This window comes from Lutjanus erythropterus, chromosome 3 (assembly GCF_056507025.1).
Source record: "Lutjanus erythropterus isolate fLutEry1 chromosome 3, fLutEry1.hap2, whole genome shotgun sequence".
In the NCBI taxonomy this organism is placed as follows: Eukaryota; Metazoa; Chordata; class Actinopteri; order Lutjaniformes; family Lutjanidae; genus Lutjanus; species Lutjanus erythropterus.
In genome coordinates, this window is record NC_139319.1 from 37,006,593 (window position 1) to 37,021,175 (window position 14,583).

General features: G+C 41.0%; 1 protein-coding gene across 1 annotated transcript; it reads right to left on the reverse strand.

The window, feature by feature from the left end:
- Positions 1-4,455: 4,455 nt before the first annotated feature.
- On the reverse strand, positions 4,456-13,861 carry gprc5bb (G protein-coupled receptor, class C, group 5, member Bb). Its single transcript, XM_084714064.1, has 4 exons — positions 12,637-13,861; positions 9,977-11,084; positions 5,496-5,608; positions 4,456-5,384 (listed from the first exon to the last, which is right to left on the reverse strand). Exons 2-4 carry the CDS (start codon positions 11,082-11,084, stop codon positions 5,340-5,342), a joined length of 1,266 nt encoding a protein of 421 aa, XP_084570190.1. The 5' UTR covers positions 12,637-13,861; the 3' UTR covers positions 4,456-5,339.
- Positions 13,862-14,583: the final 722 nt, after the last annotated feature.

Sequence of the window (14,583 nt, forward strand, 5' to 3'; positions counted from 1 at the left end):
TCTGACAGCTTTTGTAACTGTTTGCTATCTAACAGTCACACCCAATTAACATGGTGATTCACTAGTTGTGTGGAGGTGAGAAACTAAGCAGGGTTTAAACTTCTTTCTCTTGTTTTTTTTACACACCTCAAAGAAAACCAAGCAACACCATGAATGCATATGAGAAGCAGAGGTGGGAAAGTAATTAAGTACAAATACTTTGTTACTGTACGTAAGTAGAGTTTTTAGGTATCTGTTCTTAATCTGAGTATTCTGACAACTTTTTACCTTTTCTCCCTGCATTTTAACCCTTGTTAACTTTACTCATTACTTTAATATTTATGCGTTTGAGGAGAAATATTGATTATTTTTATTTTGTACCATTTGTGCGCTGTCTTCCCAACAGTAACACTGGTTTTAAAATAGAATCTAAATAGACATAGAAGACATAGAAAAGATGATTCCTTGATATATCCATTAGTTCCTATTACTCATGACGGGTGTAACAAGACGAAACATACATAACATGATGAAAACAATGTAAAAGATGTAGACAAAAACAAAAGACATAACAAGGCAAAAATTACATAAAAGACACAACAGGACAAAAACAACATAAAAGACATAACAAAAAAAGAGACACAAGGCAATAATGACTTAAAAGATATAACAAGGGCAAAATTATGCAAAAGCTGTAGAAGATGAAGCAAACATTACAAGAATAAAATGCTCCATTATTACAACTATCACATCTTGCATACCTATATGTGATGGGAAGCCTTCTGCTGTATGTCTTCAAGTTTGAACACAAACACAAAAATGTCACAGTAGTTAATCGGATAAGACTTAGGTACAGGTGTGCCTGAATACATAGAGAATCAGTCTGAGCCCCAGCCTCCATCTTCAGCCTCAGAAATCAAAGGACCAGTACCAGAGCCATGTAGGTGGGTGGTATCCATCTTCAACCCCACCCTCTGCCTGCCACCTCTACCTTTAACACCACCCTCCACCTGACACGTTCATGCTACATTCTCATCTATTGCCTAAGTCTTCCAGGGGGCAGCTGGTGTCCCTGCTTCTACCAACCACCTCTGACAGCCATCTGCAACCCCAGCATGTGTCTTCAGCCCTGACAGCTATTTATATTAGATTTCACCTGCAGCCTCTCTGCACCCACCCTTTTTAAGAAGCCACCCACAGCCCCAGCCTCCTACTAGAGCTTCCAGGAGCCAGCTGCAGTCCCAAATTCCATCTACAGTCTCCAAAAGCCCAAGTATGACCTGAATATAACACAGGTTACTTTTAAAACACTCCCACATGCAGTGAGGGATTTCAGAACTGCTGTTTCATTGCTATTTTTGATGGATGGATATTTGAGATGAACTGGCTCACGATATAACACATCTAGTAGAGGGGAGACATCATACATGTCTTCACTTAAAGCAACCAAACTACATACATTTAATATCATACTAGATAAGCAGATATGACAAGTCTGAAACACATTTCATTATGTGTATGATAAAAGCAAGTACTCTACATAACTAATATTTTTAGTTACACTTTCTTCTAGACTGAAATACAAGCTACAGTTGAGTGCTGCAAGAACAAGCCCTAAAATCCGTAAATGAATTAGCATATTAGCACTTGCAGGCCCCTCTAAAATCTAGCCTACCATTAGCATTTTAGCTTAATGGAAGTGTTTTACTTCAGTGATTGCATTTGCACTTCAAAAATCAAAACAGTGGTGTTGGTGTATGAAGATTATCTTGCTGAACAATGTGCACTTTTCCATATGCAGTTGAAAATCCCATTGGCTTTTTGTGTAGGAACTAAAGTGATGCTAACTTCTGGGTTGGCTTACAAAAATATGCCACCCCTGCAGCACACTACAACCCTTTAACAAAAAAGGCTCTGTTTTGTTATTAGATTGTGATACAGCCTCTGAGACTGACAAAGGCTGGTTTGACTATAGGGGAACACAGTACCATTACCGAGGTGATGTACAGGACCTCGACTCCAGAGATGATGAAGACATGGCAGGTTCAAGCTGGGACAGGAGGTGTAAAGCAGTTGTAGAGCCAGCTTTTAAATTAACGAGCTAATTTGTAAGTATACATCATCCATTGTGCGAAGTCCTTGCATTTGTTTTTGTGAAGTTGGAAGTTATTTATCCTTTTTGGAATGAGGCTATACTGTGTTGAAATAAGTTCACTAAATGTTTGCTCTCCTTGCTGGTTCACATTCGCAGTTATTGGTGCAGTAACCGTTACAACAACAACCGTTAACAGGCAGCTAATTTGGGCCCCAGAAATCTATATTTAAATCATAAATGTGCAACTACTAGTCAGAGAGGAAAATCTTTAGTCAGGGGCACTGTAGAAGAAAGATCAGTTCAATGAACAGACAACAATTAACAGAAAATGTGCACTGATGTATTAGCCACTTTGTGCAAATCACGTTACAGACATTCATGTTACGCTGCCATAAAACAGTGACAGTGCTATCATCATAAGAACATTTTAAAAGGAAAACGCCATTGGTTTTTCACATTTGGATAGTTTACATAATTAAAACTCAGTTATATAGGCTTAATACATTAAAAACCCTGTGATAATATTTCCATTGTACAATATCAGAGCACACACCCTTACACAAAAGCAAAGTTGTTGACAACTTATTTAGTTTAGTCTTATAGTAAGAATACATGGTCACAAGATGAACATGGTGAGTGCTCTTTGAATTGTATTTGAACTGAATAAACTGTCCGGCAAGTGTTGCTCAGGCGATGGAAACTGAAACCCTTCAGTCAAATATGAAGAGACTTTTATTTGTCAATTGCCTGCGCATTTGAACAGCAGCTGCCAACTAAAAATCTGTCTGGACTTGGAGCCAAACTGTGCAGTGTCACTAACTGTTTGAATCTGTTCCAGTTGTATTCACAGTGATGGATGACTGGATGCTTTCTCTATATTCAGTGGGATATGAAATGTAAAGGGATCCTGAATGGCAGAATACAACGAGATGTCGCCATAAATCTCAAGCAAAATTTATATAATGATCAATAGCCTTGTTGAATCCAAAGAAAACTTGGGAAAACAAGAGTGAAAACACGCTGAAACTGGTTTACAAAACAGTCCAATGTCAAGGTCCTTTTAGTAGCCGTTCCAGGGCTTTCAATCTTACCACATGGTCCTCCCTTGTAGAGAGGGTTTGCCCAGCTGTCACAGAATTGCAGATGTTTTAAATTTCCATTTTCTGAGCACTTGAGATTGTTTTGTCAACTTCCGTTTCCAATGTCAAGAATTAACCTTGAACCTCAACAATAAAAGTGGTGGTTCTCCTCAATACTTATATCAAAAATCTAGAAAACACTCAAAATACATTAATTTTGACAAAATACATTACCTTTAAACTGTGCTTTTACATGCATCTCAAATGATCGTAAATCTCAAATATCACAATGCCCAGACATGATCAGCGCCGATAAAGTGCAAAATTACAACCTCCAACAGTAAACCCTATAGTATATATACTGCAGCATAGGTACTGCAGTATTAAATGGCTTTTTATGATATGCTTATTAAAAAAATACACCATCCATGAGTGGTAGACTCATCAATATCCTTTTAAATCATCATAAGATCCTCCGGATGCCTGCACAAACTCTGTTAAATGCATGATGTTTGAAGTGTCCAGCAGCACTGATGATGGACTGTAAATATGGAGAGAAAAACACTACAAGTCCCTTGAGTCCTTCCAGCATGTAACACAGAGGCCAAGCAAGCTTTGTGGGCGTATGCAGGTAATTTACATAAACATCCTAGAGGTTGTTTTGTATCTGAGTTGTAGCTTGATGCCGAATATAAAGAGAAGGAAAGTGTAGTTTTTTTATGAAGCAAACATCAGTGAGTAACTAACACTCTTGAGTGAGCTGCTCAAGCAAAATGTTTACTTCACTACATTCAGATCATCCGTAAATCTTTACTTTCTTGCGGTCTAACAGCAGCTCCTGCAGTTACTCCCCTTCAATACCACACCGAACACTAGCCTTCCATATTCACCTTAAATACTGTAATAACTCGTTATACACTTGTCGTCAGTGTTTTTACATATGACACTGAAGACTATATGTGCCGAACTGTGCTGATCAATACAATGCACCGTACTGTACATGCTGTTGTGTCTTGCAGAAGCTGTGTCACTTTGTCTTCCCTCTTTTGTGATTTCATGTCCAGAGTGCCGATGAATAGGCAACCCAGAAAACCTCAGCAAAAACACCATGAGGGTCGGCCCTTAAAGGGATCAGTAAAATTATTTGAAGTGGAGTTGTATGACTATTGATAGTCAATGTATTACCCACAGTGGATGGAGATCAACGCTGTCAGTTTGGAGAAGCAGAGCGGCACACAAGCGCAGAAGCTAAGCAATGAAGTGCTGTGGACAGGGTCGGCAACAAAAGGTATAAACCTAAACAGTCAATATCACTTCAGGTGACGCTATGTTTAGAATATTTTTGTTGCTTTACTTTGCCGTTTTTCTGATTTTTCTGACATGAAGCCACAGTTATAAAAACCAAATATTGCTCTTTCTGAACCAACCACACTCCTTAGACAAAGTTAGTAATTTTACCTCGCAGAACATGAGAGTTGCTGGTCAACCTCTGCTTCAATCTGTTATTTTGTTTAAGTTATTGTCTGACACTGATGAAAATGAACCATCCCTTTAGAACAACAAAGTCACACAGTAACAGATAGAGTCAGCTGGAGACTGGTAACTCCTGTGTTCTGTGAAGTAAAATTACTGATTTTGCTTATGGAGTTTAGTTGATTTGTAGAAAATGAAGTTTTACTTATATATTTGTGGTTTCCTGTTGAAAAAAGCTGTCTGATGACAATGTAAAGCAGTGGAAATATAGTGGAAATACAGTAGAATTTACATTTAAACTGATAGGGATTTTTTTTAGGTTTAAGGAGCGAAAATATCTTTTTTTTTTTTGCTGGCTATATCCACAGCAGTTCATTGCTTAGCTTCCGTAATGGCACTCCTTTCTGTTTCTCCTAACTGGAGGCATGTAGGTAATACGCTGACTATCTGCAAGTACCTCATAAAACCCTGCATCAAATAATAGAAACTATTCATTAAAATGTAAAATTCATACATATTTGCAGAAACACAAATACATTAAAAATATTTAGCTTCCATCAAATCTAAACTGTGTGATATGTGTCATCTGTAATATTTCCTCCTTCTTCTTCTTTTTCTCTTTCTTCTTCTTCTTCTTCTTCTTAGGCGACAGAAAATTCCACTATCACACACCAGTGTTACACCAGTGTATCCTCTTCAAGTCTTGTCCCATATCACCATAACCGTCTTCCAGTGTAGTTAATTGGGGCTGTGGGCATCTCCAAGAGAAAGACAAACAAGTATTTAACATTAACAATGCTCATGTTGCTGGTAGTTAAGTAAATGAGACAGAGTGAGATTCACAGAGCGTGTGCTGCTTAAATACTTACTGTTCCACCGTTCATGACCAGAGCCATCTCAGTGGGCTGGTAGACGTGACCTCTGAAGGCGATGCCAGGACGCACACTCCCATGGCTGCTGTGGTACGTTCCAGTTCGAAGAGCTGACAGACCAAACAAGGTAAAGCACACACACACACACACACACACACACACACACACACACACACACACACACACACACACACATACACACACACACAAGTTAAAGGTGCAACACAAGAGTGCCCACTATAATAAATGACTGCTACTGACTGTATCAAGCTTGAGGTTTAAGTATAATTTTCCCACTAGTTGGGTAACACGGAGACCCTTCACACCCATTATAAACCCACACAGGTCATTTTAATTACAATGGTTGATTACAACTCTTTTCAGGACTGTGTGGGCAGCTACAGATGTGCTTGGTTGACATCTCCGAGACTCATCTTTTAGCTCTGTTGGGCTGGATTTATTACAGCTTTTTCATGCTTATTACCTCTGTTTTCAGTGCTGTTTGTTTGCCTGTTTGTCAGCAGGATTGTGGAAAAACTACTTGCATATGGGCCAAGGAAGACCCCAGTAAATTTTGGAGCAGACTTGAATCACGGGGCAGATATACAAAGTATTTGTGACTTTCGTTACCATTTGAGGAGTGCCTTACTAGTTAGTACATGGAGTCTGATAACATCAAATAATAGAGCTGCAAAATATTTCCTGCTATTTCAGGGACCCCTGATTCTGGAAGTAAAATTCTAATTTTTCCCCCTAGACAGAATTACGTGAATACAGCATGGATTAGTTAAAATGTTCGGTACAAGAGATGACTACTGCATCAAAAAATATCTGGTCGTTGAAGTTAAAGGTACTGCACAAGCCTGTGGACAAAAAAAAAAAAAAAAGAAAAAAGAAAAAAAAGAAAATCATTCTGCAAATTAACTATAAATCCCAAGGTGCATTTTGGCTAAACACATCCAATTACCTGTCTTAAAATTCTGTGCAGTGCTCACTCCCATGGTTGAGAAAACTAAAAACTCAATTTACATCTTTCCATCAGTTTATCAATTAACTTTTAAAGCAACTTCAAGGAGTTTTTGCCTGGTTATGAAACCATCTCAGTTTGATACTGATGTGTTAATATGATCTAGTTAAGCAAACAATCACCTGAGAGAAGACTGACTGTTTCTACAGAGTTATTCTTAATGGCTGCCACCAGGTCAGACTGTCCTTGAAATCAGATGAAACAAGCCTGTGTTTTAAATTTCCCCTGACAACGTTAGTAGTATGTTAACCAGTCGGTGGAAACACTATCGCTTTTGTCCACAGGGGCCTCCAAAATCAACAAAATATGAAAGTTCCTTGTAGTAGCTTTAATCTCTGTGTTCATTTTGGATGAATTCAGCAACTTTGGCATTAAGTTTTGTTCTTGAATTTGATACCATTCTGATTCGGATTTCACTATCTTTTTTCCATGGCAACCAAGGCTGATTTTTTTTTTTTTTATAAAATAAAATTATAAAACAACCTCATTAATTTGACAGCGCATGTGCAGTATTTGGAAATAGGCACCAAATACAGAAACTACACACAACAAAGCCAAACAAACACGCTGGAAATACAACAGAGCCAAGTAAACAAACGGAGCACAAATACACAACACAACCAAGTACAGAAACACTAGTACACAAAAAGACAGAAGCGTTTTCAGAGGACACTAAAAAGTGCTGACCACAGTTTAGAAAGGCTTGTTGTTACTGCAGTTTGTGACTCATTAAGTTAAGTTGGGTCTGTGTATCGTCTATTTATGTTGTGCGCTTCTGACTTCTGCTGATATTCTAGTCTGTGCATATGCTGAAAGTTAACACTGCTTGCACTGCAATTTTAATGTTTTGTGAGGAGAACCATAATAATCGTACTGCTAGGGATAAACTGGTAAGCAGTTTAATGATTAATTGCAATACAATTCCTGACAATTAGTATTATCATTTCAAATTTTAGTTATAGTAATAACCTTGCTTCATCACCTCTAAAATAAGTAAATACTGTCCACCAATGTTAGCAACAGTGTCTCAGATGCATCATGGGTTTGTTTCATTGATTGACATCAGAAAGAACATGATGCCATTTCAAGTCGAGAGCTTCTGTTGCAGCTCAAGCATCTCTCAACTTGTTATGCTGTGTCTATAGTTGTCCTTGTTTTTTGACTAGCTGTGGCAAATGATATGCAATGAAACTGAGCCATAACTACTTCGATTCTGGCACCCAACAACACAACCAGATGACATTTTTGGTTGGTTATGTAACCTGCTACTCTGACATGATTTGTCAAACAATGACATGGACCCATGCTGCCCGCAAATGTCGGTTCCAAAGGAAACAGGCGGCGTTGAGAGAAGCCTTTGCTGCTGCTTTTGCTGACTGTAACTCATATTTGTCCATAAAGTGAGAAACAGACCAGTTGTTGATCAGAATATTCTCTTAGATTCCCACAGTGCTCTTGAAAATGTGTGGACTAGCTACCTAGCCACTGATAGATGTTATTTTTATTGACATTGCATATGGCAGTCCACTTCCCTGTTTTGGACCAGTTGCTTTCAGCAGATTGTGCTTGAGCGCACATGAATCGTGCTCCAGACCACCTTTTCAAATGGACTCGGGCGCCTAATGGTGATGAGTTGCAGTGTGTTTGATTGTTCCTTTTCTTTTATGGTAAAACTGCAAAATATTTGAACTGACAATCTATCTAATGTTTTATGTTTTATGACATGTATAAGAGGAAGATTGCTTTATTTCTTCCTTCAAATATCTGGTTTATAAAGAAAATTACAGTATTTGACAATCGGGGTCTTTCTTTCAAAGTTATGGTCATTATTCCTTCCATTAAGGGTGTTGGGATTCTCCAAATCCATGATTCAATTTGACTTTAAACGTTACGATCCCTATTCGTTTTGATACTTCAATATAAAAGCATTTTTTTTTTAGTACTGGCTTGATTTGTGAAGATCACCAGATCATTTGTTTTATGCCCTGACAACTGTCATTTACATTTTCAAATTCTTCTCTACATGCCTGATTAGGATTAGGATACATGCCTGCCTTTAATTTCGATCAATTTTAGGTTTAATATTACAAATCTGACACCTGAGCTATCCATTATATTAACACATAGCTGATAGGTTCTGCTGCAGAGATTACAGAGGGAGGGAGTTCACTGTCCATTAGGGCAAGTAACAGAAGCCTTGACCCCAACCTTTCAACCACAAAGTAAATCCTCTGGTGACCTTCTTACACCATGCTACATGACTTTCCTCCCTGTATGACAAGCTGGACTGCCGTCTCACTGTTTGCAGCACAGGTTTTTCTCCTTAGCCATAAATTGGCCAAACAATATCACGACTCTCCTGAAGTCTGCTGTCTTGCATTGCCGTCTTTTTATGACTGTGTTCTGCCACTGCCTCAGCTCTTTGTTTATCCTGGTTCATCGTGGTTTAGCTCTTCATCTGTGCATCTGGCTTCCGATAAATATGGAGAGCAATCAAAGTGAAATGACTCATACATTTCCCTGTAAGCCTGCTGGATAATCATGCGGTTCATAAGGTTTAATTGGATTTTGGATTGTGTACAGTAGCTAAAAGTGAGACACACTCCTCTGTAAATAAACATACAAAGTTTTTAATTTAGAAATTAATTAAATTAATTTCAATGTCAAACAAGACAAATATTAAAACCAGTCTATCTATCTATCTATCTATCTATCTATCTATCTATCTATCTATCTATCTATCTATCTATCTATCTATCTATCTATCTATACATTTTTATTTTTTAATCTAATCTTGTTCCTCTTCATGTTCCTGTATCGACTGTACTGTATTACACTGATATTGTCAGAATCACAGTCTGTGAATCTCAGTGAAAGTTTCTCTCTGCAGGATTGTGAAAAGCTCTTAAGAGGAAACTCTCTGAACTTAAGTGACATTTTGGGGGATGACAATGGTGAGATAGGATACTTCTGAATACGTCTTCTGGTCAATATTGAAAACCACTCAGCTGACCACAGCCAAACTTATAATAACCACCTTTGGGATTTGAAAAATAGCTTTGATTGCAGGATTGACTTAAAAATGCCATGGAAGTTCAGTTACTTATTGTCACCTTTTTCATTCATCACCATGACACTGAATGCAGAAAACCCAGTTACTCACCATTTTTGGAGAAAAATCAGTGCAACAGGAATTTTTGTTGTCAGTTGCTAGGCAACAGTGTTCTCAAGACTTATCGCAAAACACTTAAATGCAAAACATATTCTGTGCTAAACCTAACATGCTAAAATATGACCTAATGAGTTTCATTTGAAGGCAGAAAAAGAGACGTTTCCTTTGAGACAGATTCTCTGTCACACAAACATGCACAGTGACACACACACACACACACACACACACACACACACACACACACACACACACACACACACAGACATTACATAAGCGTACTTGCTCCGTGTTCCTCCACAGAGAAGGCCTGGTTTTCTGGGAAGGGTCGGTGTGAGTGTGCAGGCAGCTCATCTCCAAAAGGTGGAGGAGGGGACGTGTGACTGGTGTCGAAGAAGTCTTGCGTGTTGGATTGCGGAGGTTTCCGGAGACACAGGTGCGCCTCAGGAATGGCATGGAAGAGTAGCAGGATCCAGCCCTGAATGACCAGGGCCACTGCTAGTGCGGGCTCATCCAATACTTTTACATCCTTCTTTCCGCCTCCTAATCTCTCCCCTCTGCCCCTTCCCCTCAGCGTCTGACTGCCATAGAGATAAAAGCCCAGCCAGGCCACCCAGAGCAACGCCGAGGCCAGACTGGACAGGAAGAGCCACACGGCATTACACTTCCATCTCCGCTTTTCACTCTCTCCTTCTCTATCTTCTTCGCTCCCACCTGTTGCTTCGGCCCCCATCTCTCCTCCACACAGCACCACCCCCAGAGAAAGCCCCATGGCTATGAGGAGCAGGCCCAGGGTGTAGCTGCATGTCAGAGCAAAGTCTAAAGGTGGATATTCGCAGGCTGGGTGACCCTCCCTGACTACAGTCAGCAACACCCATTCAGCAGAGATGATCCCCTGAACCAACGCCAAGGCCAGGCCGAGGGCAGCCAGGGTGCTGCCCGATGGGCTCGTCTTGCCGGCCACCAGCCTCCGGAGCCTCACCCCCTGCACTAGCAAGCTGGAGAAGCAGAGGGCGAAAAGGGGCCCCCAGAAGGCCCTGCGGACCACACACAGCGCCTGGTTCTTCCCTACCAGGAAGGCCAGAGAGATGGAGAAGAGCCCTAGGAGTGTGCCCAGGAGCAGGAGGAGAGGCCCCATGCCAGAGCGCCTGGCTGGGTCACCAATGTTGCGCAGCTTGACTAGCAGGAGCACGGCGAGGACCAGGGAGCTGAGGCCGCCGCTGCAGGCCACGGCCTCCAGGACCACACCCCAGACAGACTCCAGGTCGCACAGCACTCTGTACGAAGGGTCCACATCCACGCTGCATCCCCGAGGAGGAGGAGGAGACGGGTGGGATGAGCCATAGCCAATCAGTGACAGCAGGCAGATGATGATAGGGCTGACAGCCATCTTAGAAACACAAAGACAGAAAATATGTAGTGATGAGGAGAGCAATGGTGAAAGGAGAAAAAAAGATACAGAGATAAACAAGAGGAAGAGAAAGATCCAGAGAGGAGGGAGGCAGAAAGGTGAATGTGATAAACTGTTGGATATCAGGCCACACATCACCTCCATGACTCACTACATACAGTACAAAACAACAGTCAGTATATATGAAGACCCAGTATGCTGTTATGTATCAGAGATTAATATGTTTCTCTCTCTTTCAGACACACACAAACATGTACTCACTGCACAGAATAGGACTGCTTTTAGCACTGGGCAATGGTTGCCATGGGAACGGGAAACAGCGTGGGCTGACTACATTGCATACTGGGCTTTTGAGAAGTCGAGCTTCAGTACCCAAAAGCACAGAGAATGCAGGAGTATGTGCACACGCACACACACACAAACACAATATGTGTGCTTGCACTCTTAGAAATAATGGTTCCACAAAAGTGTTCTTTCTGAAGAACCCTTCTTTGTAAAGGTAAGCATATCATTAAGAATCTTTTTGGAATTCTTTCATCAAGGGTGTTTGTGTATCATAATATGAAAGGGTTCTTGGTAGATTCCCCCTCAGTGTGTTCCAGATCAAACCCTAGGGATGTAAAAAGGTCCTTAGTAGAAACCCATTGGTGGCTTCTAGATAAAGTCCTTGAATATGCAAAGGTTCTCTACAGAACCCCCTTGGTGCGTTCTTGATTAAACCCACGGAATATAAAAAGGTTCTCTGGAAACCCCCCTTGGTGTGTTCTAGATTAAACCAAATGAATATAAAAAGGTTCTTGGTGGAAGCAGCTCATTGGGGTATAGATTAAACCCTTGAAATATAAAAAGGTTCTCTGTAGAACCCCCTGGATGGGTTCTAGATTAAATCACTGGAATATAAAAAGGTTCTTGGAAGAATTAGCTGTGTGGGTTCTTGCTGGCAACCTTAGAAGATGGAAAGGTTCTGGAGAGAAACTCCAGATAAGGTTCTGGGTGGATCCATTACACCATAGAAGGGTTCTCTGTAGAATCTCTCATTGGAGGTTCTGGGTGGAACCTTTCACAGAATGCTGTTGGTATAACCCTTCATGTTTGGTTCTAGGTAGAACTCTCTGGAAGGGATCCAAGTGGAACCTTTATAAAAGGTTCTAACAGGAGCCAAAAAGGCTTCTCCTGTGACGACAAACCGAAGAACCCCTTATGGTTCTAGGTAGCACCTTGGTTTCTGAGAGTGCACTTGCGAGGACCCTCACTGACATAATGCATTCTGTGGCCTTGCCCCAGCTCTAATGTGAGCCTAATTTCAATCTTCACCCTTGAACAATGAAAACACGAGGTCAGAATGTTCTCACTGTCCAGATCAGAAACTTAAAATTGGTTTTAAAAAGGAGAGAAGTATTAGATCACACACACACACACACACACACACACACACACACACACACACACACAAACACACACACACACACACACACACACACACACACACACACACACAGAATAGCACAACATTAAAATGATCGTCACTCACCTCAGATAAATTCTTGACTTGAAATGTTGATTATTGACCGTGAAGAGACGTCATCATTTCCCAGTTTGCGTCCCTTTTTGACCAGTTCGAGTAGTATTTCTTTTAAATAATCCCAGTTAATGAAGTCCTTGAGGCAGCAGAAACAAAACAGTTTCCATTTTGTCTTTGAAAACGCCTCTTGTGTCGCTCTCTGCGCTCAGAGCTCCTGCTGTTGCTTTAAAGTGCAAAACAACAGACTTTGTGAGAGCAACAATGTCCTGCTGCTGCAGTGATCCGTCCGGCTGCTCCAAGAAGAATCCACAATTATGATGCATGCCTTGATACTTCACACACCCACATGGTCAAATATATCTTCTGTCTCTCTTTCACTCTTCTCTCTGCCTCTCCCTCGCTCCCCTCTCTACTCAGTCTCTATTCATTCTGTCTGCGTGTCTGTGTTTCTCTCTCCCTGCTTCACGCTCAGTCTGCGGAGGTGTCAACACAGAAGCAGTCCCAGCTTTACTTCTCCTCACCCACACACGGGGAGTATGATTCGCTGATGCACCTGTCTAACCGGGAAGAAAATAGGAAGTAAATACAGTATATGAGCATGGTAATTTGCAGCCGGTCCAGTATTAGTCACTCGTTTGCACATCTCCGTGTTATTTCCTGCCTTCAGGCTCCCACGTCTTCCTCACTCTATTATACAATTCTTCCTAACGCCCAGAGCTAGATTCATCCCTGATCACCAAAACAAGTGGAGGTATCTTCAGTGTGTCCGTGTGCTGCAGAGTGAAGATGGGCTTTGGGCGAGGAGGGGCAGATGGTCAGTCTAAACACAGGTGAGCCCTGTGGCCACGTGGCTGTTCTAGTAGAGAGCGTTACATAATACCCATGAAGACATGATTCAGCCAAGTCTCCCTTTAGAGTGGAGTAATCTCCTCCACTGGAGATGGCTTCACGCAGGGCTGGAGAGCGACACGACATGAGGACATCCAGGAGCGACCATTGTGCTGGCTAATCGAGTCAGTTCAGATCAGAGTGAGGGAGATTGCTGCTGACAGACGCTGGTGAGCTCAGTCACAGAAAGAGGCAAAGCACGGAAGGAGCCAAAGCTGGTTTGTGGTACGCAAATAAACTCACAGACAAACAGATGTAGGAAAAAGAGTGCACACCTGCACCCTGCTGCGTCAGCCAAGACAGTCTAATCCAAAAAGTGAGTCCTCCCTAACATGTAAGCAGCAGGAGTGACAGCTTTGGTTGGAGAAGGCAGGGAAAGGTACATCTCCCAAACTGTTCCACCAAAATCCAGATAGGTTCAGGGTTTGTACAAGGTCTTCAAAGTTTTTTAACTGTCATGGTTTCAAGGTTAGGAATAAGCTTAATTTTGATTATACTCCAAAACTGCTTATTTTCAACAAATCTGGGGTTTCACCGACATGATCAATGAATGTTAGAAATGAAACTGTCCCATATTTGTCATTCATAGTTAGACAAGCATTAAATAATCATAATCCAAACATACAATCAAAGTTACAGGAACAATATGTAGCAACTGTGCAAAAATGAGGATTGCAGTCTAAATAGTGAGTCAACTGTGTATTGAAGGGGCTGAACCCCTGTTTCATATACAACCTATGGTTGAAGAGAGTTGTTTCCCCCAGCCGGTTCCCCAGACTTGAGTGAACTCAGGGTGGTGGCAGGAACACTGCAGAGTGCAGGACACGCTGATCAGTGTCCGTCAATGTAAAGTTAAGCCTGTTATCCTGAAAACAAAAGCACACTGCTCTGAAAAGACACACTCTAGAGTTTGAGATCAGTGACTGCCTGCCTTACTGCCTGCAGACTACATTAACATAATGCTGCATTTAACTGTTATAAACATCTTGTACTTATAGAAAACTATTAATATTTTCTTATGACCTATAAACAGACACTTACTCATTTGGCAAACATTTTGCATTAATT